At 42.0% G+C, this 27,564-nt stretch overlaps 2 protein-coding genes across 4 annotated transcripts in view; one reads left to right on the top strand and one right to left on the bottom strand.

Moving 5' to 3' along the window:
- PPT1 (palmitoyl-protein thioesterase 1) overlaps positions 1-27,564 on the bottom strand; it is a 576,153-nt gene that overhangs the window by 391,478 nt on the left and 157,111 nt on the right. The window lies entirely within an intron of this gene.
- On the top strand, positions 8,335-27,478 carry ZFP69 (ZFP69 zinc finger protein). Of its 3 annotated transcripts, none has more exons than XM_050798960.1 (6): positions 8,335-8,832; positions 9,965-10,429; positions 12,474-12,565; positions 20,094-20,220; positions 20,536-20,634; positions 26,055-27,478. In XM_050798960.1, exons 2-6 carry the CDS (start codon positions 10,303-10,305, stop codon positions 27,191-27,193), a joined length of 1,584 nt encoding a protein of 527 aa, XP_050654917.1. In that variant the 5' UTR covers positions 8,335-8,832; positions 9,965-10,302; the 3' UTR covers positions 27,194-27,478. The 3 variants fall into 3 exon arrangements, with proteins under 3 accessions (XP_050654917.1, XP_050654926.1, XP_050654930.1); XM_050798969.1 differs by having other exon boundaries at positions 8,336-8,832; positions 20,539-20,634; XM_050798973.1 differs by lacking the exons at positions 8,335-8,832; positions 9,965-10,429 and adding an exon at positions 19,886-19,994 and having other exon boundaries at positions 12,483-12,565.

Consider the following 27,564-nt stretch of genomic DNA (forward strand, 5'->3'; position numbering starts at 1 on the left):
AGATAGCAGCCAAATGACTGTATTAAAACATAAATCAGATTATGCTGTTTCTCACTTCTAAAGTCTTCAAAGGCTTCCCCTTTCTCTCCGAATATATCCAAATTCATACCATGGTTTGCCTCAAGCCATCCTGGATTCCTTGCCAGTCCATGCATATGCCCACACACGCTTTCACCTCAGGGCCTTTTTCTTCTGCTAAGATGCTTGCTTTCTCCAGATGTCAATAGGGTCCACTTCCTGACTTCTTTTAGGTCTCTGTTTAAATTGCATCTTATCAGAGGGATGTCCCTTGATTACCCTGTGTGAAACAGCTCCCCACTTCTTATAGATACTCACTTTTGGATTGATTATATTTTATTATTCTTTTCCCCCTCTTTGCTATTCTGAAGTTGCATGCTCTGCTTCTGTTCTTTTAGTTCTGAAAGATACAATATGCATTTTTAGAACACTTTATTAAATTACAATATTCATACAGAAAATGACATATATAGAGAGATAACTATCTTGATGAATCTTCAAAATTAAACATACCTGCGTGACCACCTCGTGGATTAAGAACAGAAATTATAGCATTTTGGAAGCCACCAGAGCCCCCCTACTTCCACTCACTACCCTTCAAAGGGTTACTTCTAACACCATAGATTAATTTCACCTGCTTTTGTACTTTTAAATAATGGAGTCACACTGTGTATATTCTTCTGTGTCGGGCTTCTTTTGCTCAAAGCTGTTTGTGAGCTTCATCTATATTGTGTGTAGTTGTTTGTTTTCATTGCTGTGTATACTTGATTATGTGAATATACCGATATTTATTTACCCATTCTACTGTTGATGGGCTGCTATAAGCATTTTAGTATATGTCTTTTAGGGAACATATTTATGCATTTCTGTTGAGTATATACCCAGGGGCAGGATTGCTGGCTCCTAATATTCAGCTTCAGTAGATACTGCCAAATACTTTTCCAAAATAGTTGTACCAGTGTGCAGTCTCACCAGCAGTATCTGAAAAATCTAGTCCTTAATTTTTATCTGTGTTAATGTATCATTTTTCTTTATGTTTAGTACTTTCTATAGTGTGTAATAAATCTGTGCCTATATTAAGGTTGTAAAAACATTCTCTGATTTTCTTCTAAAAAGTTTTATTATTTTATATTTAGATCTCCAATCCATTTGGAATATTTTTGTATATGTTGTAAACCAGGAGGTAATATGAATATCCAATGGACCCAGCACAAATTTATTAAGAATGCCTTTCTTTCCCCACCCGTCATATGTAAGGCGGTGGTCTATGTGTATGTCTGCATCTGGACTCTATTCCCTTCGTTGTTCAGTTGATCTATTCTTACACCAACAACTACCTCATTGTCTTAGTTACTATAATTGTATATTAGTCTTCATATTCCGTAATATGCCCTTCCAGCTAAAAATACACATAAAAATTCCAGCCAAAAAATGGCTGGGCATGGTGGCTCACACCTGTAATCCCAGCACTTTGGGAGCCCAAGGCAGGCAGACCACTTGAGGCCAGGAGTCCGAGACCAGCCTGGCCAACATGACAAAACCCTTCTCCACTAAAAACACAAAAATTAGCTGGGTGTGGTGTGTGCACGCCTGTGATTCCAGCTACTCAAGAAGCTGAGGCATGAGAATCGCTCCAACACAGGAGGCAGAGGTTGCACTGAGCCAAGATGGCACCGCTGCACCCCAGCCTGGGCAACAGAAAGAGACTCTGTCTCAAAAAAAAAAAAAAAAAATATATATATATATATACACACACACACACACACACACATACAGACACACACACACGCATGCACACATTTTATATATATATATACACATATACTCAATATGCTATATCTATTTTTTTAAACCTCATGGACTACTGAGATTTTTAGTCTATTATTTATGTTCACTTAGGTTTAGTCATAAGTTTTTTACTTTGTTCTTTTTTCCTCTTTGCATTTTTAAAATTTTTGTTTTTCAATTACTTTTTCTTTGGTAGAGATAGGGTCTCGTTTTGTAGCTCAGGTTGGTCTCGAACTCCTGGCTTCAAGTGATCCTCCTGCCTCAGCCTCCCAAAGTGCTAGGATTATAGGCTTGAGCCACCATGCCCAGCCCTCTTTGCATCTTTGCATCTGGAATCATTTTCTTTTTTCTTTCTTTCTTTTTTTTTTTTTTTTTTTTTTTGAGGTAGAGTCTCACTCTATTGTCCAAGCTGGAGTGTGGTGCTGTGATCTTGGCTCACTGCAACCTCTGCCTCTTGGGTTCAAGCAATTCTCATGCCTCAGCCTCCGGAGTAGCTGGGATTACAGGCATGCACCACCAGACCTGGCTAATTTTTGTATTTTTAGTAGAGAAAGGGTTTCACCATGTTGGCCAGGCTGGTCTCGAACTCCTGGCCTCAAGTAAGCCTCCTGCCTCAACCTCCCAGTGTTGGAATTACAGGCATGAGCCACTGTGCCCAGACTGGAATCATTTTCTTTATGCCTACAGCTCAAACTTGAGAATTTCCTTTAATGTAGTCTGCTGGTGGTAAATAAACTCTGTTTTTGTTTGTCTGAAAATGTCTTCATTTCATCTCTCTTCTTCTTCTTCTTTTTTTTCTTTTTTTCTGAGTCAGCGTCCCACTCTGTTGCTTAGGCTAGAATGCAATGGTAAAATCATGCTCAATGCAACCTCAACTTTCCAGGCTCAAGTGATCCTCTCACCTCAGCCTTCCAAGTAGCTGGGACTACAGGCATGTGCCACCATGTCCAGCTAATTTTTTAATCTTTTGTAGAGATAGGGGTCTCACTATGTTGCCAGGGCTAGTCTCAAACTCCTGGGCTCAAGCGATCCAACCTCCTCGGCCTCCAAAATGTTGGGATTACAGGTATGATCCCAACCTGTGCCAAGCCATCTTTATTCTTGAAGGAATTTTTTTTTTTTTTTTTTTTTTTTTTTTTTGAGATGGAGTCTCGCTCTGTCGCCCAGGCTCACTGCAAGCTCCGCCTCCCAGGTTCACACCATTCTCCTGCCTCAGACTCCTGAGTAGCTGGGACAACAGGCGCCTGCCACCACGCTCCGCTAATTCGATCCGCCAGCCTCCACCTCCCAAAGTGCTGGGATTACAGGCGTGAGCCACCGTGCCTGGCCTGCATTCTATTCTTTAGACGTGAGTTGGCCTCACATTCGAGAGAGTCTCCAATATTTAGAAACCATCACAGCCACACTTACCATTTTATCTTTGCCTTTAGTGTTTTTGAGACGGAGCAGGGACTCCTTCTTAGAGGCCTGGGAGAGCCCCAGGCATGAAAATAAAGGAAAATATTGAATTTCTTCAAAGGAAATTCCAGGCACCTAGCTATCTCTGAAAAGTAAATAAGTAACTTGTTAAGCAAGAAGGTAATAGTAGCCTAAAACAATAGCCAAGGAAGTTGGAGTCCAGAGATGTTTGGTTTCCCTATAGAAACCAAAGATGACATCTTTTTGAGATGGAGTCTCGCTGTCACCCAGGCTGGAATGCACTGGCGCGATCTCGACTCACTGCAAGCTCCGCCTCCCGGGTTCACGCCATTCTCCTGCCTCAGCCTCCTGAGAAGCTGGGACTACAGGCGCCCGCCACCACGCCCGGCTAATTTTTTGTATTTTTAGTAGAGACGGGGTTTTACCGTGTTAGCCAGGATGGTCTCGATCTCCTCACCTCGGCCTTCCAAAGGGCTGGGATTACAGGCATGAGCCACCACGCCTGGCCAAGATGACATCTTAACATATGTCCCTGAGTGGTCTTTCAGAAACCCGGACCCCACCACTGAGGATCCCTAACTGAACAGATCTGCTGGCGAGTAGACCTCACATAGGGAGAACTGAAGATTAAACTCCGATCGTAGTGTTTTGCTCTAAATTTATTCCGGAGGGGCCTGGAGGGAGTTACAGCTGCAAACCAGTTAACATTTTCCTCTGCTGATCCCAAATTTTAAGACAAAGCGTCTCTTCCTTAACCAACTGCAAATCAGAAAATCCTGAAATCTATTACCTGTAAGCCGCCCCCACCCCACACGCCACCCCCCTCAAGATATCCCACCCTTTTAGGCCAAAACTAACGTGTACTCTCCATGTATTGATTTACGGTTTTGCCTGTAGCTTCTGCTTTCCTGAAATTTACCCCTGCCTTTACAAACCCTTACCTGCCAGCCATGGAGGAGGTCAGAATGTGATCATTAGCTGCTTGGTCCTCCTTGCTTGGTGCTCTGCAAATAAATGCCTTCCTTTCTACCACTGCAACCTCAGTGTGGATATCTGTTTTTACTGCACCAGGCAAGTGGACCCCAGTTTGGTTCTATAACAATTTGTAGTTTTACTATAATGCGTGGATTTCTTCTACGAGGTGCAGATTTCCTTGACTAGATAAATAAAAGGATTTATTTATCCCACTAGAGGGTTTATTTATCCCACTATGTCATCTTATATCTGTGACCTGATTGCTTTCATAGGTACTAAAAATATTCAGCCCTTATTTCTTCAAATACTATCTCTGCCCTAGCTTTATCTCTTGTTAAACTTAGTTTGATCCTCTTAGTGTATTCTCTATGTCTCTTACTCTGTCTTCTGTAGAGTACATTTTTGTTTCTCAGTGCTTTAGTCTAGATAATTTCTTGTGACTTACCTTCCTTTCAATTTATTCTCCATTCAGCAATGTCTAATCTGCCATTAACTGAGTTCTTAATTTAGTTACTGTATTTCTCAGTCATAGAATAGAATAGAAGTCTATTTACTTCTCTTTTAAATCCGCTGTATCACTTTGTATAGTTTTTAGGTACCTGACAAAATTGTCCAAGTTATCTTTTTTATTTCTTCGGGCAAAGAAAATATTATTTTATTTTACTTTTTTTCCTAAAAACTCTAATAGTTAAGCAAGAAAATACACATATATTTTAAGCCAGGGTCTTGCTCTGTCACCCAGGCTGAAGTGCAGTGGTATCACCATGATTTACTGCAGCATCAACCTACTGGGCTTAAGCGATCCTCCCACCTCAGCCTCTTGAGGAGCTGGGACTTCAGGCCTGTGCCACCATGCCTGGCTAATTTTTGATATTTTGTAGAGACTGGGTTTTGCCATGTTGCTCAGGCTGGTCTTGAATTCCTGAACTCAAGCGATCCAACTGCCTTGGCCTCCCAGAGTGCTGGGATTATAGACATAAGCCACTGTGTCCGACCCAAGAAAATATTATTTTGTAGTTTGCATCAAATAATTCCAAAAGCAGTTTTTTCTGCAGGTCTGTTTCCAATGTTTGTGTTTCTGCTGGTTCTCACTAAAATAGTCTAATTTCTTTGTGTACCTGGTTACCTTTAATTCTGTATTTGACATTGTCTATGAAAACTTACCTGTAGGAAAAATGTGGGCCCTACAATTATAAGGCTTTCCTCCAAAAAGGATTCATATTTGCTTTTGCCAAGCATCTGGTGACACCATAGTCAGAGACAGTCTAAAACTAAGATCATGTTTGAGACAGGCAATTTGATTCAGCCTGTAAATTCCTTTTAAGCTGTTCCATTTTCAATTCATCCTCACCCCGAGGCTGTTGCCCTCTGGGGTCCCAGTTATTGTAAGGAGGGTCTTCTTCTTCTTCTTCTTCTTCTTCTTCTTTTTTTTTGAGATGGCGTTTTGCTCTTGTTGCCCAGGCTGGCACAATCTGGGCTCACTGAAACCTCCGCTTCCCGGGTTCAAGTGATTCTCCTGCCTCAGTCTCCCAAGTAGCTGGGATTATAGGCATGTGCCACCATGCTCAGCTAATTTTTGTATTTTTGGTAGAGATGGGGTTTCTCCATGTTGGTCAGGCTGGCTTCAAACTCCCAACCTCAGGTGATCTGCCCACCTTGGCCACCCAAAGTGCTGGGATTACAGGCATAAGCCACCACACCCGGCAGTAAGGAGGGTCTTCTATTTTACTCCCCACTCATTGTGTTTTATTTTATTCCTCTTTGAAGTTGAAAAGGACGATTATCATTTTCCTTCTAGGTAAATGCCGTCAGGACAAAAGCAGCTTCCAAGCTGTATTACTTACCTGGATTCTGGCTTTTTTTTTTTTTTTTTTTTTCTGAGACAGGGTCTTGCTCTGTCACCCAGGCTGGAGTGCAGTGGCACGATCATAGCTCACTGCAGCCTCTAGCTCCTGGGTCCAAGTGATCCTCCCATGTCAGCCTCCCAAGTAGTTAGGCCTACAGGTGTGAGCCACTGTGATGGACCTCCTACTATCTTTTCATATGTTAGATGCCTTGTTACGGACTCAACAGACCCATTCACAAGACCCTAACCAATATGACTGTGTTCAGAAATGGGGCCTTTACAGAGGTGATGAAGTTAAGATGAAGTTTAAATGAAGCATTAGGGTGTGCTCTAAGCCAACACACATGAAACTGATGCAAGATAGGCAAGCCAAAATCCGAGCTTAGCCTAGGAGAATTCTTACCTTTGCCGGGGAAAGAATTCAAGGGTGAGTTGGTGGTGTTAGTAATCTTTTATTGAACTGTACTGTTCCTTCTGGAGCAGGGATAACTCATAGGCCGTGCACCCATAGTTGGCAATGTGTGGGCTTTGGGCAACTGTGTTTATATTCACTTATAACCACTTTCAATTACATGCAAATTAAGGAGTAGGTTATTTAGAACTCTCTAGGGAAAGGTTATAGTTTCCAGGTCATTGCCACAGAAAGGGACGGTGACTTCCAGGTCACTGCCATGGTGCTTGTAAACTGTCTTGGCACTAGTGGGAATATTTTATGATAATGAGCAATGAGGGTGGCTAGGGACCTCTTTCCTCACCATCTGCTGGTTCTTGCAGGTTTTTACACTTCATCCCTTAGCTACCAGGGAAATAAGTCCTGCAGCTCTCCTACCTCAAAACCATGTGAAGACAAAGAAGGTGACCATCTGCAAGCCAAGGGGATAGACCTTAGACAAACCAAACCTGCCCACACTTTATCTTGGATTTCTAGCCTCCAGAACTGTGAGAAATTTCTGTTGTTTTAGCTAATCAGTGATTTCTTTAATGGCAGCCCTAGCAAACTAATAACACGCTTTTAAGAACATTAAAAATATATATTACTGCTGGGCGCAGTGGCTCACGCCTGTAATCCCAGCACTTTGGGAGGCCAAGGTGGGTGGATCACTTGAGGCCAGGAGTTTGAGACCAGCCTAGCCAACATGGTGAAACCCCATCTCTACTAAAAATACAAAAATTAGCCAGGCTTAGTGGCAGGCGTCTGTAATCCCAGTTACTCAGGAGGCTGAGGCAGGGAGAATTGCTTGAACCCGGGAGGTGGAGGTTGCAGTGAGCGGAGATCATGCCACTACACTCCAGCCTGGGGGACAGAGACTCTGTCTCAAGAATAATTATATATATATGCCAGGTGCGGTGGTTCACGCCTGTAATCCCAGCACTTTGGGAGGCCAAGGCGGATCAATCACTTGAGGTCCGCAGTTTGAGACTAGCCTGACCAACATGGAGAAACCCCGTCTCTACTAAAAATACAAAATTAGCTGGGCATGGTGGTGCATGCCTGTAATCCCAGCTACTCCAGAGGCTGAGGCAGGAGAATCGCTTGAATACAGGAGGCGGAGGTTGTGGTGAGCCGACATCAAACCATTGCACTCCAGCCTGGGCAACAAGAGCGAAACTCCGTCTCAAAAAAAAAAAAAAAAAGTATACACACACACACACACACACACTCTAGAATTTTATTTAATTTTATTGTTGTTTTCTACAGTGGGTTGATACAAATATCCTAGCCCACCATCTCCCCACCCTGCTTTCCTTTTCTTCACAGTCTTCACCATCGCCTGGGGTATTATCTATTTATTTTTCTGTTTGTTATTGTCAATAATTTCAATGTAATTAAGTTCCAAGAAAGCAGAACTGCATTTTGCTAACTGCTGTATACTCAGGGCCTATAAGAATGTGGGGGTAGATCTTACACGCTCAGGATAGATAACTGAATGAATGAGTTAATGAATGAATGACAGAGAAGGCGCTTCACCGGAAAGCCTGAAGGAGGTCTCCCAAGGACCGCTGTGAGGAAACGTGGGGCGGTGTGGCTGGGTGGCCGATACCCACGGTTCCGGGCGGCCCTCGGGGGCGCGCTCCGGCGGCTTCCAGCTTCCGGGTTCGAGGGCGCGCGCTGCTTCCCGGGAGAGGGCGGGCTCCGTGGCCGGCCCCCGTGGGCGGAGCCGGCGTCCAGGGCTCACAACCCGCCGGAAGACGCGCGGGTTGTGGCTGCTGCTGCTACTGCAGCGGGACCGCGTGGGGTGGGCCCCGGAGCCACCAGAGCTGAAGCTAGAGCGGCCGGCGGTGCTAGCGGCCGGGAGGGCGCGGCCGGAGGGCAGAGGCCAGGCGAGACGCTCGGCTGCGGCCTAAGAGGTCGGGCTGGGTGGGCTTGGCCGCAGCCGCCGGTCCCGTGTAAGGGCAGACAGGAAGGTGTATCCTCGCCCGGGTCTGCAAGACGCCGGCTCAGGGCACACCTCCCATTCCGGCCCTCAAAGCCTCGCTCCTGGGGGCGCGGCTGAGAAAGTCCACCCGCCCGGGCGGACCGCTGATGGGAATTTGGAGCAGAGCCTCGTCCACTCCGGAGGCCGAGGGTCCTCTGGGCTTCCGAAGGAAGCCGACCTCAACACTGGACGCTTTTTGGAGAATGATTGCGTTGAGTGGAGATGTGGTCTGTCTATAAAAGGCTGGGAGGGAACAATATCTGTTACCACTCAGTCCGTCTCTAAGGAGACACTCTACTGCTGAAAACCTCAAGAGCGAGCGCTCCCACGCCCCCATCTCTGGTCCTACCTGGGTCCAAGGCCGATGTGGTGAGTAGGAGTCTGTGTGCAGTCTTTTTAAGTCCGAGGGTGGCATGTCTAGGAGCACTGTGAGGGTGGGGCATCTTCGATATGAAGCTTCTCAGCCATTAACTGTTTCGCAAGTAAGATTCGAAAATTCCTGCACTTTGGTAACAAGACGTTTTATGTATTCAGGGGTGGGGTATGTTTCACAAGCTCCAATTTCTAGAACACACGCAGCTCCTGTCTCTGCATATAGTCTCACACACACACACACACACACACAAACCCATAAGTCACATACCCATCCTTCTCCAACAAACTTCAAAAAGTTGGGCCAGCTCCCTTCCCACATAGTTCCGACTGTTCTTGGGGTGCCATATATTTTGGACCTGGTCACGGTGAAAGCACCTGGTTAGATTCTAGGGGTTGGTTGAAATGATGGATTTGAGTTGTTTCCAAGTTTGCCTATTACAACTCTGCAGTAGTCCTTATTATACTACATTTACACCATTTGAAGACATACCCTCTTTCCCAATCTTAACATTTCTGAAACCAAGATGCATCTTCCCAGTGTGGGTCAACGGACCTTACCAGCTGCTGGGCATCTGCGTGGGTGGTGATGTGGCTGTCACTGCTTGCTCATGCCAAAATGCAACTATGTCATTATTATGTCAGTTGACATATTTTGAACTTTAAATTCAGATTTAATTGTTTCTAAAAATCACTTTAAAAACTAATGCTATGATTCAGCAATATAAGAGGTTTATAACAATGTTTATTAAGGGTTTACTGTATGTCTAGCATTGTCTCAACCAACATTACAACTCTATAGAATACAATTATTATCTCCATTTTATAGATTAAGAAACTGAAGCTGAGAGTTGAAGTGTCTTAGAGCTTTTAAGTGCAAGTCTCAGGGTTCTAAGCCAGGCTGTCTGATTTCAAAGCCTGCCTTCTTAAACCCCGTCTGTATCCAGGCAGAAGATGCATGCAGCTTACAAGGAGAGAAGACGAGGCAGGGTCTGTGCATGTTTGTACACCTTTGCATGTTTGTGTGTGTATGTATGGACCTGGAGATGGAGCCACATCCAGGAACATGTATTATATTTATTCCTGCATGGATAACATTTTCTTTTTTTTTTTTTTTGGTATTTTGCAGTTTTAAATATATTTCTGCAGATTCTGGAGTTCTGGAGACAAGTGCTTCTGGATCCCTCTTCCCTTCGCTTTTGCTCCTCTATGGAGACATGAACTCAAACCTAACTAACTGGCTGCCTCCCAAAGAAAGTGCTTGATTTAAAGGGGAGTTTGTTTTCCAGAATTGTTAAAGTCACATCAGCCTCTAGGAACACCCAGGTCCTGGTGCTGCAGGGACACACCAAAGTCCTGAGGGCAAGTGATTGGAATCTGAGCAACACCCCACAGCTGTGAAGCCTCTCATCAGAGCTTCTGGCAGTTTCCTCACCAGAAGTGGACAAGTCCAGTCAGGCAGTCGTCATGCCACAGCAGCTCCTGATCACCCTGCCTACCAAGGCCAGCACCTGGGTGAAGTTGCAACATCCAAAGAAGGCCACGGAGGGGGTGCCGCTGTGGGAGGATGTGACTAAAATGTTTGAAGGAAAGGGTGAGAATGGACTGATGGAGGGGGGAAGAAGGGGATCTCATTTGTGTGGGAAAAGATGGGTACACACTTCAATATTTATCACAAGTATCATTGTTTTCATCTGCTGAGAGGCAGGAATGACATGCCAGATTACTCTCATGTTATCCTGAACTGTGGGAGTGACGCCCCAAAATCACACCTTCTTTAGTGGTCTGGTTAGCAGTAAATAGAAGGATGGAGGAAGTCATGTGTCTCATGTGGTGTTTTAATTCATACATTTAATGCTTTACATTCAGCCAATATTTATTGTTTTAGCCGTGTCAGGCAGGGACTTTGGCTAAGCATCTTAAAAGATGGAAAAATGAATAATTATCTCTAATTCTGATTACCAGTGGATGGAGATAGGCATACACCTCAATCAGAATAATAGAAGCGGCCTAAGAAAAGTCCTTTTGGAACACAAGAGACAGGACACTTTGTTCTGGTTGTAATTTTTTTTTTTTTTTGTGACAAAGTCTCACTTTGTCGCCCAGGCAGGAGTATAGTGGCGCGATCTCGGCTCACTGCAACTTCTGCCTCCCAGGCTCAAGTGATTCTCCTGCCTCAGCCTCCCGAGCAACTGGGACTACAGGTGCCTGCTACCATGCCTGGCTAATTTTTGCATTTTGTTTTTTTTCATATTTGATAGCAGCTTTTTTTCATTGGTTACAAAACCTAAGCCTATATACAAAATTAGGAACACATTTAGATGCCTCTTTTGAAAGAATGTTTTAGTCTTTTTAAACTGAGTTTAAAAAATTAAAACCATGCAAGTTTTACACTGTTTGGAAAACTTAAAAGTGCAGCAGTATACTTAGTTTCCTTTATCTATGAAATGGTGCAATTCCAATTCAAAACTGGTAAGGTCACAACAAATTGAACCAAGGAAATGCATACAAATGTCTGCACTACTTGATGGTAATGTTTATTGAATGTTAGTTTGTACTTTAAAACATGAGAGGAAATAGGAATCATCACAGTAGAGGCCCAATTTTAATCATAATGTATGTACATTTTAAAAGGTGGTCAGTTAGGTAAGGAAAGTCCAGAAGAAACTAAACTGGAAGGGGTACAATTCACAATATCAAGAAGATTTGGACTTCAAGGGTTTCACCGAAGTTTGTGACCTTAATTACCTTTTACGTTGTTATAGTTTTGAGTCACTCTCAATGTCCCTCTTTGTGAACCTTTTCAGGGAGGAGCCACATTGAGTGGGTCTGCAGGCAGTTATAGTTTTTGTTACAGTTTTTGTATTTTTAGTAGAGATGGGGTTTAACCATATTGGCCAGGCTGGTCTTGAACTCCTCACCTCGTGATCCACCTGCCTCAGCCTCCCAAAGTGCTGGGATTACTGGCATGAGCCACTGCGCCTGGCCTGGTTGTATGTATTTAAGAAATTTTCACAGAGCAGGTAACATTGATTTGGGCCTTGAAGAATGTCTTAGGTTTTTTGTGTAGATTTGGGGAAAGGATACAAAAGTGGGTGCCTTGAAGAAAATGGGGAATCTTTAGTTCGACTGAGAATCTTTAGCCTGACTGACTAAGAATGTGGTGGGTGGGTGTGTCCCATGTATAAAGGATGGTAGTGTAGTGGTACCCATTGTTGAGAAAATATGCTTTGGGCAGATTGTAGAGTGCCTTGAAGTCCATGGTGAAGTGTTTGGATTTTTCTTTCTTGTCAGTGGGGAACCTTTGATGATTTTTGAACAAAGGAGTGGCTGTGCTTTTGGACCAGTATTGACCATTGGTAGAGTTTTTTGGAGGGGGAGTGGGATTTAAAGAATTCTCCATTTAAATACTTTGTTCTCTCATACATAGTTTTTGATCATCAGGAAACATGAATGCCCAAGGCAACTTGCGGCAGGTCCTCCTCATTAAAGAGGCTTCAGGCTGCTCTTGAGTCACTCTCAATGTCCCCCTTTGTGAACCTTTTCAGGGAGGAGCCACATTGAGCGGGTCTGCAGGCAGTTTCTCTATTTGGGTGATTTTGGGAGATACAAAGCCCATGGCTCTTTTCCCTCCCCAGCTCTGCTGTCTCAGGATGCTGATGACCTAAAGACTCAGAGAGAAAGTGTAGAGGATGAAGTGACCCCTGGACTCCCGACAGCAGAATCCCACGTGAGTAGGGATTCTGTCTTTTGCAGAGGTGGGAGTGGTGGTGAGGTAACAAATTCAACCTGGGGAGCTCAATGCAAGTTGCCCTTTTACAGAAAATTGGGCTCCAGTGGTGGCAATTTCCCTACTCACAGGGGTCTCCCTCCATGTCACTCTTGTTTCTCACCAACATCTAAATCTAGTATTATGCTACTTTCTATAAAGAAAGTGAAATGAGTGATATAATTCTAGCCCCTAAAAACCAATTGATACCACTTGAGATCTAAGAGAAATCTCAATAAAATACTCAAAATCAAAATAGGTAAGAAGGTTCTGACTTTCTTAGTGATGTACATGTATTACTGTGAACTTGGAGAGGTGACCTTAAGTGTAATATTGAGAACAGAGGTCAAACCAGAACCAAAGGAGAAGTGAGTAGGGAAGAAATAGGCCACACACACAGTACACACATCAGACAGGCTGGGCAGCAAAGCTAGAGTAGCCACTGAGAGCAGCTACAACAGGGTGTCACAAATGGGATAGTCTGTACTGCCTATTGGAAACATAGATGAAATGGAAGAAAAATTGTAGAATAAATGTGAAAGAAAGACTTAAAGAGGAGATCTGGCCGGGCGCGGTGGCTCAAGCCTGTAATCCCAGCACTTTGGGAGGCCGAGACGGGCGGATCACGAGGTCAGGAGATCGAGACCATCCTGGCTAATACGGTGAAACCCCGTCTGTACTAAAAATACAAAAAACTAGCCGGGCGAGGTGGCGGGCGCCTGTAGTCCCAGCTACTCGGGAGGCTGAGGCAGGAGAATGGCGGGAACCCGGGAGGCGGAGCTTGCAGTGAGCTGAGGTCCGGCCACTGCACTCCAGCCTGGGTGACAGAGCGAAACTCCGTCTCAAAAAAAAAAAAAAAAAAAAAAAAAAAAAAGAGGAGATCTTATTGGAGGACAGAAGAGTTTTAAGTGAAATGAACTGGAGTTCTGAAATTAGATGGTACAACATCTAATTTCTAGTTACTCAGTGATCTGGGGCAATTACTTTAGCTTTTTTTTTTTTTTTGAGATGGAGTTTCAAGTTTAAAGTAAAAAGATGAAAAAGCTATACTGTACAAACAATAATTGAAAGAACATTGGAGGTATATATTATATCACGCAAATGGACTTCTGGAAAAGAAATATTACTAGGCAAAAAGGGACATTTCGTAATAATAAGACGGTCAACAATTCTAAGTGTCTATACACGTGATGACAGAACTTCAAAATAAAGCAAAATTGCCAGAACTAAAGAGAGAGAGAGACAAAATCACAATAATTAGAAACTTTAACACTCCTCTCTCAGTAATTGATGAGTAGACAAAAACTCATCAAGGATACAGAAGATTTGAACAACACTATCAACCAATTTAACCTAATTAACACTTATGGAAGGAACACTACGCCTAACAACTACAGACCATATATTCTTTTTAAAAAATAGAGATCTCATTTTAAAATGAGATCTGGGAGTGGGGTGGAATCAACTGATGGATCGACTCGGCATGGAGTGGAATACTGATTAAAAAGGGGCATGAGGGAACGTTCTGAGATGGTGGAAATGTTCTCTATCTTGATTTGATTACATGATGTTACATATGTCAAAGTCAAACCATACACCTTTTTTAATTTTTTTTTTTTTGTAGAGACTGAGTCTCACTTTGTAGCTCCGACTGCAGTGCAGTGGTACAATCATAGCTCACTGCAACCTCAAACTCCTGGGCTTGAGCAGTTCTCCTGCCTAAGCCTCCCAAGTAGCTAGGACTATAGGAACATGCCACCATACTCTGCCAATTAAAAAAATGACACAAAAAAAATAGGGTCTCACTATGTTGCCCAACTGGTCTCAAACTCTTGAGCTCAAGCAATCCTTCTGCCTCAGCCTCCCAAAGTGCTGGGATTACAGATAAGCCCACTGCACCCAGCCCAAACTATACACTTTCTTAGTGTATTTTCCTGTATGTAAATTGTATTTCAGTTTTTAAAAATGTAATCCTTTAATCCCATCAGTTTATGATAAATGTAAGAAGTGAAAAATTCCAGATGGAAGAATGTAGCGATAACTCTTTAGACTATTGTCGTTACTTCTTCCATATTACTATAAATAAAGCTGCAATATATTCCAATCCTAGATGGCAGATATTAGCATTTGAACTTCTTATTTGAGGAAACTGAGATTGTAAAAAGCTAAAGTGGCTGGGTGTGGTGGCTCACACAGGTTCCAGCACTTTGGGAGCCAGGCGGGCAGATCACCTGAGGTCAGGAGTTTGAGACCAGCCTGGCCAACATGGAGAAACCCCGTCTCTACTAAAAATACAAAATTAGCTGGACGTGGTGGCGTGTGCCTGTAATCCCAGCTACTCGGGAGGCTGAGGCAGGAGAATCACTTGAACCCGGGAGGTGGAGGTTGCATGAGCCAAGATTGCGCCACTGCACTCCAGCCTGGGCAACAAGAACAAAACTCCGTCTCAAAAAAAATAATAATAAAATAAAATAAAAAATAAAGCAATCCGTATGGTTGGGTCTAAGTGTATACTTTTGTTTTTGTTTGCTATGTATCCTATCTAGCCTTTGTTTTTATGTTTCTCTTTTCCTGCCTTCTTATTTTTTGTTTGGATTTGTTTTTTTAAAGACAGAGTCTCACTCTGTCACCCAGGCTGGAGTGCAGTGGTGTGACCTCGGTTCACTACAACCTCCGCCTCCTGGGTTCAAGTGATTCTCCTGCCTCAGCCTCCCGAGTAGCTGAGATTATAGGCGCCTACCACAACGCCCAGCTAATTTTGTATTTTTAGTAGAGATGGGGTTTCACCATGTTGGCTAGGCTGGTCTCAAACTCCTAACCTCAAGTTACCTGCCCACCTCAGCCTCCGAGAGTGCTGGAATTACAGGTGTGAGCGACTGTGCCCAGCCTTTTTCTGCCTTCTTTTGCATTGAATCATTTTTCAGTATTCCATTTTATGTCCTCTAATGACCTTTAAGCTACAGTTCTTTGAATTTTTTTTTTTTAATTGAGACAGAATCTTGCTCTGTCACCCAGGCTGGAGTGCAGTGGCGTGATCTCAGCTCATTGCAACCTCTGCATCCTGGGTTCAAGCAATTCTCCTGCCTCAGCCTCCTGAGTAGGTGGGACTACAGGTGCATGCCACCACACCTGCCTAATTTTTTTTTTTTTGTATTTTTAGCAGAGATGTGATTTCACTGTGCTAGCCAGAATGGTCTCGATCTCCTGACCTCGTGATCTGCCTGCCTTGCCCTCCCAAAATGCTGAGATTATAGGCATGAGCCACCCCGCCCGGCCTGCTTTCTGTTTTTTGTTTTTTGTTTTTTGTTTTGTTTTGTTTTTTTGAGACAGAGTTTCACTCTTGTTGCCCAAGCTGGAGTATAGTGGCATGATCTCAGCTCACTGCAACCTCCGCCTTCAGGGTTCAAGCGATTCTCCTGCCTCAGCCTCTTGAGTAGCTGGGATTATAAGCTCCCACCACCATGCCCAGCTAATTTTTGTATTTTTAGTAGAGACAAGGTTTCTCCATGGTGGCCAGGCTGGTCTCAAACTCCTGACCTAAGGTGATGCATCCACCTTGGCCTCCCAGAGTACTGGGATTACAGGCGTGAACCACTGAGTCTGGCCAGTTCTTTGATTTGTTTTTAGTGGTTGCTCTAACAACCACTAAAAACAGTCATATATGCGAAGCCATATAATATTAATTCAAAGTAACTGTGGAATGTTACACATTGTATTTAACATTACACATGTTACAAAAGTAACATTCCACAGTTACTTTGAATTAATGTTTTATGGCTTCACATATGATATGAAAGTCTTACATTATATTTTCATATACTCCTTCCCACTCTTAGCGTTTTGTCAATATACATTTTGTTTTACGTGTAAAAACACCACAGTACATTGTTCTTAGTTTTGCTTTTAATAGTAAACTGTCTTATAACAAACTATGAACATGGAAAAAAACACATCTTTTGTATTTGCCCTTATATTTATCCATTTAGGCACTCTTCCTTTTTTCCTTTCATTCCAGGTTTCTATCTTGTATTATTTCCCTTCAGCTTAAAGAACTTTGTTTAGCATTTCTTATAATGTGGGTGTTCTAGTGACAAATTCTCACAACTTTCATTGATCTAAACATTTCTTTATATTCCTATTTGAGGATCTTATTGGATAAAGAATTCTAGGTTGACTGCTTTTTCTTTAAGTACTTTAACAATGTTCCATTATCTTTTAGATTGTATTATCTGTGATGAGAAGGCAGCTGTTATTCTGTTTATGTGATGTATCTGTTTTTTTTCTTTTTCGTTTTCTTTTTTTTTTTTTTTAAGACAGAGTCTTGCTCTGTCGCCCAAGCTGGAGTGCAGTGGCGCGATCTCGGCTCACTGCAAGCTCCGCCTCCCGGGTTCATGCCGTTCTCCTGCCTCAGCCTCCCGAGTAGCTGGGACTACAGGCGCCCGCCACCACGCCCGGCTAATTGTTTGTATTTTTAGTAGAGACAGGGTTTCACCATGTTAGCCAGGAGGGTCTCAATCTCCTGACCTCGTGATCTGCCCGCCTCAGCCTCCCGAAGTGCTGGGATTACAGGTGTGAGCCACCACGCCTGGCCAATGTGTCTGTTTTATACCAACTTTTATCTGATGTGCATAGGTGTGATTTGTTGTTGTTGTTGTTGTTGTTGTTTTTTGAGACGAGTCTTGCTCTGTCATCCAGGCAGGAGTGCAGTGGCATGATCTTGGCCCACTGCAACCTCCACCTCCCGGGTTCAAGCAATCCTCTCACATCAGCTTCTCAAGTAGCTAGGACACACCCAGGCTTATTTAAAAAAAATTTATTTTTATTTCTTTTTTTGTTTTTAGTAGAGATGGGGTTTCACCACGTTGGCCACGCTGGTCTCAAACTCCTGACCTCAAGTGATCTGCCGTCATGGCCTCCCGAAGTGCTGGGATTACAGGCATGAGCCACAGTGCCTTGCTGTGATTTTCTTTTGAGTTAATCCTTTTTAGGGTTTGCTGAGCTTCTTGGATCTGTGGGTTGATTTTTTTCCCATTAGTTTGGAAAATCTTCAGCCATTATGTTTCAAATATTTTTTCTACCTATTCTGTTTTCTGAGATTGCTCTTTCTCCCTCCCTTCCTTCTTGCTTTCTTCCCTTCCTCTCTCCTTCCCTCCCTCCCTCCCTCCTCTACCTCTCAGGCTTAAGCAATCCTCCTACCTCAGCCTCCTGAGCTCCTGAGTAGTTGGGGCTGCAGGTGTGTGCCACCATGCCTGACTAATTTTTGTATTTTTTTGTAGAGATAGGGTCTTCCTATGTTGCCTAGGCTGGTCTCAAACTCCTGAGCTAAAGCAATCCTCCTGCCTTGGCCTTACGAAGTGCTGGGATTACAGGCATGAGCCACCCCACCTAGCCCTGAGATTCTAATTGCATGTATAATAGACCACTTGATATTATCCCACATATTTTTTTCCTCTTGGTACTCTAGTTTGAATAATATTTATTGACCCATCTTAAGTTTCACTGATCACTGATCTTATCTTCATCATGGTCTAATCTACTTTAAGCCCATCCAATGAATTTTGTAGATACTGTATTTTTCACTTGTAGAATTTTCATTTACAGTTGATTCTTTTTTTATTTTTTATTTTTTTTTTTTTTGAGATGGAGTCTTGCTCTGTTGCCAGGCTGGAGTGCAGTAGCCAGATCTCGGCTCACTGCATCCTCTGCCTCCCAGGTTCAAGCGATTCTCCTGCCTCAGCCTTCCGAGTAGCTGGGACTACAGGCATGCACCACCACGCCCAGCTAATTTTTGTATTTTTAGTAGAGATGGGGTTTCACCATGTTGGCCAGGATGGTCTTAATCTCTTGACCTCGTGATCTGCCCGTGTCAGCCTCCCAAAGTGCTGGGATTACAGGCGTGAGCCACCACACCCGGCCTAGAGTTGATTCTTGAGCAGCGCAGATTTGAACTGTGCAGGTCCACCTCTATACAGACTTTTTTCAATAAATATATTGAAACATTTTTTGGAGATTTGTGACAATTTGGAAAAACTTGCAGATGGACCGTGTAGTCTAGGAGTATCGAAAAAATTAAGAAAAAGTTAGGTATGTTATGAATACATAAAATATATGTATATACTAGTCTATTTTATTTACTACCATAACAGATACACGTATCTATTATAAAAAGTTTAAAATTTTCAAAACTTGTATGCACAGACTATTCTTGGTGCCATTCGCAGTTGAGAGAAATGTAAACAAATGTAAAGATGCAGTATTAAATCACTACTGCATAAAATAAACTATAGTGCACATATTGCATTACTATGATAATTTTATAGCTATCTCCTGTGGCTATTGTAGTGAGCTCAGGTGTTTCAAGTATCTACTTAAAATTCAGTGTGATGCTAAGCATCTCTGCATTAGCACTTCATCTCTCCAGAAATTGCTTATCACAGTAAAAAGTCATCTCTCGGCCAGGCATAGTGTCTCATGCCTGTAATCCCAACACTTAGAGGGGCCAAGGCAGGAGTGTAGGTGTATATACATACATATATGTGTGTGTGTTGTATGTATATACACACCCCCCCCCCACACACACACACACATATAGTTTCTTCATTTGTTTTGGTTTGTTCTGTTTCCAAACCCTTTCGTCTCTCTGGTGGTTAAGGTGAGGGGCTCCTCCTAGAGCTGTGGCTGAACTCTGGCTGTCACACAGCTTTTTGATTGAGTATACTTCTAATTAGTCCATGCCACCAATGCTGAGGGCTTTCCTTTTTATCTTTTTAGCATTTGAGCTAGGAAGGGATTAGACTGCAGTTCCAGACAGTTTTGTTCCTTTTTACATTAAACTCCAGCAGGGCCTCAGAATTCAAGCTCAGTAAGAATGCATAGGTCTTTGTGACAATAAGTGTGCGAGGTGGTGGGGGAACCTCTATCCCCATCCCACCCTGTTCCTCATCTCCACCTCTCTGATTTCATCTCCTTCCACTCTCTCATCAACCAGGCTACCTCTAGCCATGCTGTTCACTTTCCTGTTCCTCAAGCCAAAGATGCTCTCACCTTAGGTCCTTTGCACCTGCCCAGGATGCTTTTCTCTCAGATTTCCATGTGGTTCTCTCTTTTACTGAATTTATGTCTCTGGTCAAATATCACCCTTTTAGAGAGCCTTCCCCAACCACTTTTCATAAAAGATTATCCTACCCTTACTCTGGTTCTCCCAATGTCTCTTATTCTGCTTAATTTTTTTTCTTAGGCATGTATCACCATCTGTCTTTCTATATGTTACATTATTTATAGTAATCTCCAGATTAAAGATCCAGACAAACTACAGTTCCAGACAGTTTTGTTGATCAGATTTGGAGATCAAAGGATCTCCAAACAGATCCAGAGAAGGCTCCTGATAAAAGTAAGTTTAGAATCTCTCAGAATTTAGAATACCATCAGAACTCCTTGGAACTTAACAGAAGTGGTCTCCAGCTAAACAGAAATGTGTTTGATGTTCTAGGAATTGTTGACTTTCAAGGACATATCTGTTGACTTCACCCAGGAAGAGTGGGGGCAGTTGGCTCCTGCTTATCAGAATCTGTACCGAGAGGTGATGCTGGAGAACTATAGCAACTTGGTGTCAGTGGGTAAGACTTGGCTATCCATGTATCCAGAAACCCACCCATTACAGGAGAGTCATTATTTTAAATTGTTGATGTGTGGATTCCTTGAGGCTTGATTTTTGGTTCTGTATTAAAGATGTCTTATTCCCTTCGAAAACGTAGTGAGGGCATATCCGATTTGACTTTCTTGGGGAACAACTTTACTACACAGAGTTAGAATAGAAAGACCCACCCCTTTTCACTTGTGGAGGCCCTGAATACCAGAAGACTTGAACAAAACTCTGGGGATGGTTCTTAGACATCAGCATAAACATTCACACTCTTTTTTTACTACATAAGCAGGATATCAACTTTCCAAACCTAGTGTGATATCCCAATTAGAGAAAGGAGAAGAGCCATGGATGGCAGAGAAAGAAGGCCCAGGAGATCCCAGTTCAGGTGAGACCAAGTGTGTTAGTCTGTTTTTGTGTTGCTATAAAGGGATACCTGAGACTCCATAATTTATAAAGAAAAGTTTAATTGGATGGTTCTGCAGGCTGTACAGGAAGCATGGCGCTGGCATCTGCTCCTGGTGAGGGCCTTAGGAAGCTTACAATCACGGTGAAAGGCATATTACATGGTGGGAGCTGGAGCATAAGAGTGAAGGAGGAGGTGCCAGGCTCTTTTTCTTTTTCTTTTTCCTTCTTTCTTTCTTTCTTTTTTTTTTTAGACAGAGTCTCGCACTGTTGCCAGGCTGGAGTACAGTGGTGCAATCTTGGCTCACTGCAACCTCTGCCTCTGGGGTTCAAGCGATTCTCCTGCCTCAGCCTCCCGAGTACCTGGGACTACAGTTACGCGCCACCACGCTCAGCTAATTTTTGTATTTTTAGTAGAAATGGGGTTTCACTGTGTTAGCCAGGATGGTCTCAATCTCAACCTTGTGATCCACCCACCTCGGCCTTCCAAAGTGCTGGGATTTCAGGCGTGAGCCACCGTGCCCAGCCGGTGCCAGGCTTTTTAAACAACCAGATATCATGTGAACTGAGTGAGAACTCACTCATTACCATGGGGAGGACACTCATTCGTGAATGATCCACCCCCATGACCCAACACCTCCCACCAGGCCCCACCTCCAACACTGGGGATCACATTTCACCATGAGATTTGAAGGGGATAAATATTCAAACCAAATCACCAAGGCAGATGGAATTTTAATATATAGGTCAGAGTGCTCAAAGCCTCGGCTGTGGGGACGGCTCAGACCACTGTACGGAGCCTCCAGTAAACTAATATCACCCCTCCCTTCCTTACCCCTTTGCTTCACTGAGCCCTTGCAAAAGTCTCTCTGGAGTTGGAGGAAAGAGCAGTCTTGTCCTCATTAAGGTTGAGCTTGATTTTCCCTTTCTCCAGTATCCTAAGGGCTGCCTATCTAAAGCTTTCTCTAAGCAGTCAGCTGTATGTGGTATTTTCACAGAAAATCAATCTCTTTTCATTGCATTGTACAAATCGTTAATTTTCCTACACTTCATTTTTACTTTTTGCCAATGTTCATTTTACGATTCCAGCTTCAATTCTCATTCTCTTTTTAACTTACATATCTTAAGTTTTTGTAACAGCTACTTCATGAAAACTCCTGTAAGAGAAATTACCAAAGGATTCCTTCTCACCAAATCTTGTGGTCCCTAACAATCTCCTCAAACTTTGCTTTTTATTGTGAAATATTTTAGACTTTCAGAAAGGCATAGAAAACATTATAACACATTTATGTGTAGCTTCCACCTAGACTAAGAAATGAAACATAGTTGAAGCTCCACTGTCCCCCTTACACCTTTTGAAATAACCACTCTGCATTGAAATATCATTCCCATGTCTTCATGCTTTTATTGCATGTATAATGTAGTAAAAGCAGTCCATGTATATTAGTGTATACATATTAAACAATATATAGCATTGTTTTGTATGTTCTTTTTCTTTAAATAAATGGTGTATATACGTCTTCCTTTTGCTTTTCTCATTCAACCCTGGTGATATTCCTCAGTATGTTATTCTAGTTCATTCATTTCCATTGAGTTAATAAGCCACAATTTTCTTATTTATTTTCCTGTTGATAGACATTTACATTGTTTCCAAATTTGGGAGTTACAAATATTCTGCAGCAAAACTTTGTGTCCATAACTTCTTGTATACATAACGCAAGTGTTTCTCTAAGATAGTTGGTAGAAGCAAAATTGTTGGGTTGTAGAATATATGCACTTTCCTTTTGCTGGGTATTACCAATTTGCTCTTCAAAGCAGTTACACCAGTTTATTCTCCCATTAACAGGGCTTGAGAGTTTCCATAACTCAGCATCTTTGTCAACATTTGTTATTGCCAAACTTTAAGATTTTTGTAAATTCACTGGGTTATGGTATCTTGTTTCTTTCATTTTCCTGACTACTAGTGAAAGGAAGTATATTTCTCATGTTCATTGACCATCCATCCATCTCTTCTTCTGTCCTTACTCTAATGCCAGGCTCTTCTGTTAATTACCTGTTTATATCCCATGCCAATGTTTCTATAATCTTTTTTCTTATTGATTTGTAGAAAAAAAAATGTGTGTGTGTGTGTGTGTGTGTGTGTGTGTGTATTCATTCTGGATAATCTTGATAGCTTTATGTTTTGCAAATGTTTACCCTAGGTCAGTGGCCCATCTTTGACTTTTCAAAATTAGTGTCTTTTGATAGATGTGAGTTTCTCAATTTAATGTTACTGAATTTATCAGGTTTTTCTTTATTGTTTGTGCTTTTTGTTTAAGAAACCATTTTATGCCTTGTTATTCTCCTTTTTTGTAAACTTTAAAAAAAATTGTTTTTAGAGACTGGGTCTTGCTATGTTGCCCAAGCTAGCCTCGAAGTCCTGGGCTCAAGTGATTCTTCTGCCTCACCCTCTTTAGTAGGTGGGACTACAGGTGCATGCTGCTGTGCCCTGCTATCCTCCATTTAATCATATACGTGTATCATACATATATGTTTCTACATATTCCTATATTTTCAAAGTTTTGCTTTTCACATTTAGGTTTAATTCATCTGGAATTTATTTTATATAAATACATTTGTATGTATGAGGTGGAAATCTGATTAACTTTTTCCACATGGATAATCAGTCCAGGAATAGTTAATGTGCTGTGTCACCTGTCAAGTTTCTTCATATGTTTGGGTCTATTTCTGTTTTGCATATTCTTTTTCTATTGTGTTTCTCTCTTTATGTTGTTTTATTATTTTGTTTTTCTGTCCTTACTCTAATGCCAGGGTATCTTTTTTTTTTTTTTTTTTTTTTGAGACGGAGTCTCGCTCTGTCGCCCGGGCTGGAGTGCAGTGGCGCGATCTCGGCTCACTGCAAGCTCCGCCTCCCGGGTTCACGCCATTCTCCTGCCTCAGCTTCCCGAGTAGCTGGGACTACAGGCGCCCGCCGCCTCGCCCGGCTAATTTTTTGCATTTTTAGTAGAGACGGGGTTTCACCGTGTTAGCCAGGATGGTCTCGATCTCCTGACCTCGTGATCCGCCCGCCTCGGCCTCCCAAAGTGCTGGGATTACAGGCGTGAGCCACCGCGCCCGGCCGCCAGGGTATCTTAAAAACTTTCATAGTGAGACTTAATATGTGGTAGAGGTAGTTCACCCACCTTGTTCTTTAAAATTGTTCTGTTTATTCTTGGTTCCTTGTTCTATTTGAATTATGTAATCAGAGCATCAAATCACACCCACAAATACTCTGCTGGCATTTTGATTGGAATAGAATTCAATTTCTAGATCAATTTTGGGGGAGTTAACATTGTTGTGCTATCGAATCCTCCTGTCCAGGAATATGATATAGCACTCCGTTTATTGATATTTCCTAATTTTTTTCAGTAACATTTCAGGATTTTCTCTTGTACGTATTGTACATTTTTTGTTAGATTGATTCTGAAAATCTTACATTTTGTTGCTATTGTAGGTGGTATTTTTTTTCCTTTTCTTTTCCCCAAGCCTCAGTCGTGAACAGGTATATTTTTAAAAATTATGTTAGGCCGGGCGCAGTGGCTCAAGCCTGTAATCCCAGCACTTTGGGAGGCCGAGACGGGCAGATCACAAGGTCAGAAGATCGAGACCATCCTGGCTAACACGATGAAACCCCATCTCTACTAAAAATACATAAAAAACTAGCCGGGCGAGGTGGCGGGCGCCTGTAGTCCCAGCTACTCGGGAGGCTGAGGCAGGAGAATGGCATAAACCCGGGAGGCGGAGCTTGCAGTGAGCTGAGATCTGGCCACTGCACTCCAGCCTGGGCGACAGAGCGAGACTCCGTCTCAAAAAAAAAAAAAAGAAAAAAAAAAATTATGTTGCTGGCCAGGTGTGGTGGCTCATGCCTATAATCCCAGCACTTTGGGATGCCAAGGCGGGCAGATCACCTGAGGTCAGGAGTTCGAGACCAGCCTGACCAACATGGTGAAGCCCCGTCTCTACTAAAAATACAAAATTAGCCAGGTGTGGTGGTGCATGCCTGTAATCCCAGCTACTCGGGAGGCTGAGGTAGAAGAATCACTTGAACCCAGGGTGTGGAGGTTGCCGTAAGCCAAGATCGTGCCATTGCACTCCAGCCTGGGCAACTAGAGCGAAACTCCATCTCCAAAAAAAAAAAAAAAATTATGTTGCTGGTATGTAATAACAAACTTGATTTTGAATATTGACCTTTTATGCAGCCACCTTGTTTTATTCTGTTATTAATCCAATCATTGTTTGTGTATTTTCATGGGTTTTCTCTTCCTCAACTTACAATAATGAAAATAACAATAAAAGCTACCATGAATGTTCTTTCCCAGCCTCTGGATGAAATCTCAAAGAGTTCCATTGATGATCCCATTCCTTTAAATAACAAGAACAGTCTTGACTTTAGTAGTTCAGTGCAATAATAAAAACTCCTAACTTCATTCAAAACGAAATCCTCTCTTCTTCCCCACTTGCTTGAGACTCTCTCATGCTCGGATACTGAATTAGGGAGGGATGCATAAATGGCTTCTTTTCTTTTCCCCTATCTTCTTTTCCTCATCTCCTATTCAAGACCAGAATCAGGGACCTGCAGAGTGTAGATATTATTGACATTATTATTGTCTGTCGTCATTTAGAATTTGACATTTTGAATTGCTAATGATCCATCTGTGTTGGCTAAAAAATCTTATAAGAAATTATACCTTTCAGGAATACATACAGACCTGTCAGTTGAAATATTAGTAATGGTGCAACAAATTGATCAAGTAAAAATCTTAAAGGGATTTTCCTAGAACCTAGCAGCAGTCTGGGTTTCTTACAAGTCTCCTTTGTATAAGTAATACTTTCATGAACATATTAGTAACCATAGAAAGAAATATATATATACACACACACACACACACACACACACACGTTTCAATGAAAGACAGCATAATGTTCTTGTGTATATTCTTAGCTCAAACCGCATTTTTTGAACTATAATGTCTCCTGCTGCTGCCAGAGTGGGGAGGGAAACATCTTTTTATCTTTCTGAGATTGTTTTCCAAAAGTAGTTGTCAATTAAAATATTTATATTCTTAAGTCATAGCTCTGAAATTTTATTACTTAGTATTATTAGAGCAGGACTAAAAGACTCAAATATATATATTTATAAATTTTATATATATATAAATTTATATATATATAAATATATATGTAATATGACACTTTTAACCTGTTCACTGTTTCTTAATTTGCTTTCCCATTACCTCTTCAAGCAGCATAATCATATTTCAATATAGTCAAAATCTCATGCACTTATCCATATTGTTGTCTAAATCTCTGTTCCATAACCACTACAGTAATTGGTTTTTCAAAGCTTTTTTTCATTTCTTTCAGACTTGAAGAGTAAAATGGAAACCATTGAGTCAAGTGCAAAGAGTGCCATTTCACAGGAGCCCTTATATCATGGCATTATGATGGAGAGGTTCATGAGAGATGATATCATTTATTCCACATTGAGAAAAGCCTCCACATATGATGATGTCTTAGAAGGGCACCAGGAAACTTGTGTGAGAGATGTGAGACAAGCCATCTTGACCCATAAGAAGAGAGTCCAAGAAACTAACAAATTTGGGGAAAATATAATTATGCGTTCAAATGTTGTTATTGAACAGAGGCACCATAAATATGATACACCTACAAAGCGGAACACATACAAATTAGATTTGATTAATCATCCAACAAGTTACATAAGAACAAAAACCTATGAATGTAATATATGTGAAAAAATCTTCAAACAACCTATTCACCTTACTGAACATATGAGAATTCATACTGGTGAGAAACCTTTCAGATGTAAGGAATGTGGACGGGCCTTTAGTCAAAGTGCATCCCTCAGTACACACCAGAGAATCCATACTGGTGAGAAACCCTTTGAATGTGAGGAATGTGGGAAAGCCTTCAGACATCGCTCATCACTTAATCAGCATCATAGAACTCACACTGGGGAGAAACCCTATGTATGTGATAAATGTCAGAAAGCTTTCAGCCAGAACATTAGCTTGGTTCAACATTTGAGGACTCATTCTGGAGAGAAACCCTTTACTTGCAATGAATGTGGGAAAACCTTTAGACAGATTAGACACCTTAGTGAACATATAAGAATTCATACTGGGGAGAAGCCCTACGCATGCACTGCATGTTGTAAAACCTTTAGTCATAGAGCATATCTAACGCATCACCAGAGGATCCATACTGGGGAGAGACCCTACAAATGTAAAGAATGTGGAAAAGCCTTTAGGCAGAGGATACACCTTAGCAACCATAAAACTGTTCATACGGGAGTGAAAGCATATGAATGCAATCGCTGTGGAAAAGCCTATAGGCATGATTCATCCTTTAAAAAACATCAGAGACATCACACTGGAGAAAAACCTTATGAATGTAACGAATGTGGAAAAGCCTTCAGCTATAACTCATCACTTAGTCGACACCATGAAATACACAGGAGGAATGCCTTCCGAAATAATGTGTAAAAACAGGTATTTGACATGAGAACAAAAGCCAAGTGTAAATTGGTGATTTAGAATGCTTTAAAATTTCAGGACTCAAATGTGAGGAATTGGTGTAATGATGCCAACTTTTAATTTTTCCCATTGTAAATAAACATTACATTGACAGGTACTGACTACTAACACTTCTATAAAAAGTACTTAAGATTAAAATCTGGTCCTTCAAATTAAATGAATTCAGCATTATGAAAAATTAACAACATAGTTTTTTTCTGATTTCACGGTGGATTAAATTATTCTTCATGGGTATTCATGATTTGCAGACCAGCATTTGGGAACTATAACTTAAAATATCACCAACCCTACTTTTTTTAATTAAAATTTTATTTTTTTGG

The sequence above is a fragment of the Macaca thibetana genome, chromosome 1 (genome assembly GCF_024542745.1).
Source record: "Macaca thibetana thibetana isolate TM-01 chromosome 1, ASM2454274v1, whole genome shotgun sequence".
In the NCBI taxonomy this organism is placed as follows: Eukaryota; Metazoa; Chordata; class Mammalia; order Primates; family Cercopithecidae; genus Macaca; species Macaca thibetana.

Excerpts from the sequence above, each read along its gene's own strand:
- ZFP69 (XM_050798960.1), top strand. The coding sequence starts at position 10,303 with ATGCCACAGCAGCTCCTGATCACCCTGCCTACCAAGGCCAGCACCTGG. Across the intron at positions 12,566-20,093 it reads TCCCGACAGCAGAATCCCAC|GAATTGTTGACTTTCAAGGA; the intron begins GTGAGTAGGGAT and ends TTGATGTTCTAG. Across the intron at positions 20,635-26,054 it reads CCCAGGAGATCCCAGTTCAG|ACTTGAAGAGTAAAATGGAA; the intron begins GTGAGACCAAGT and ends CATTTCTTTCAG.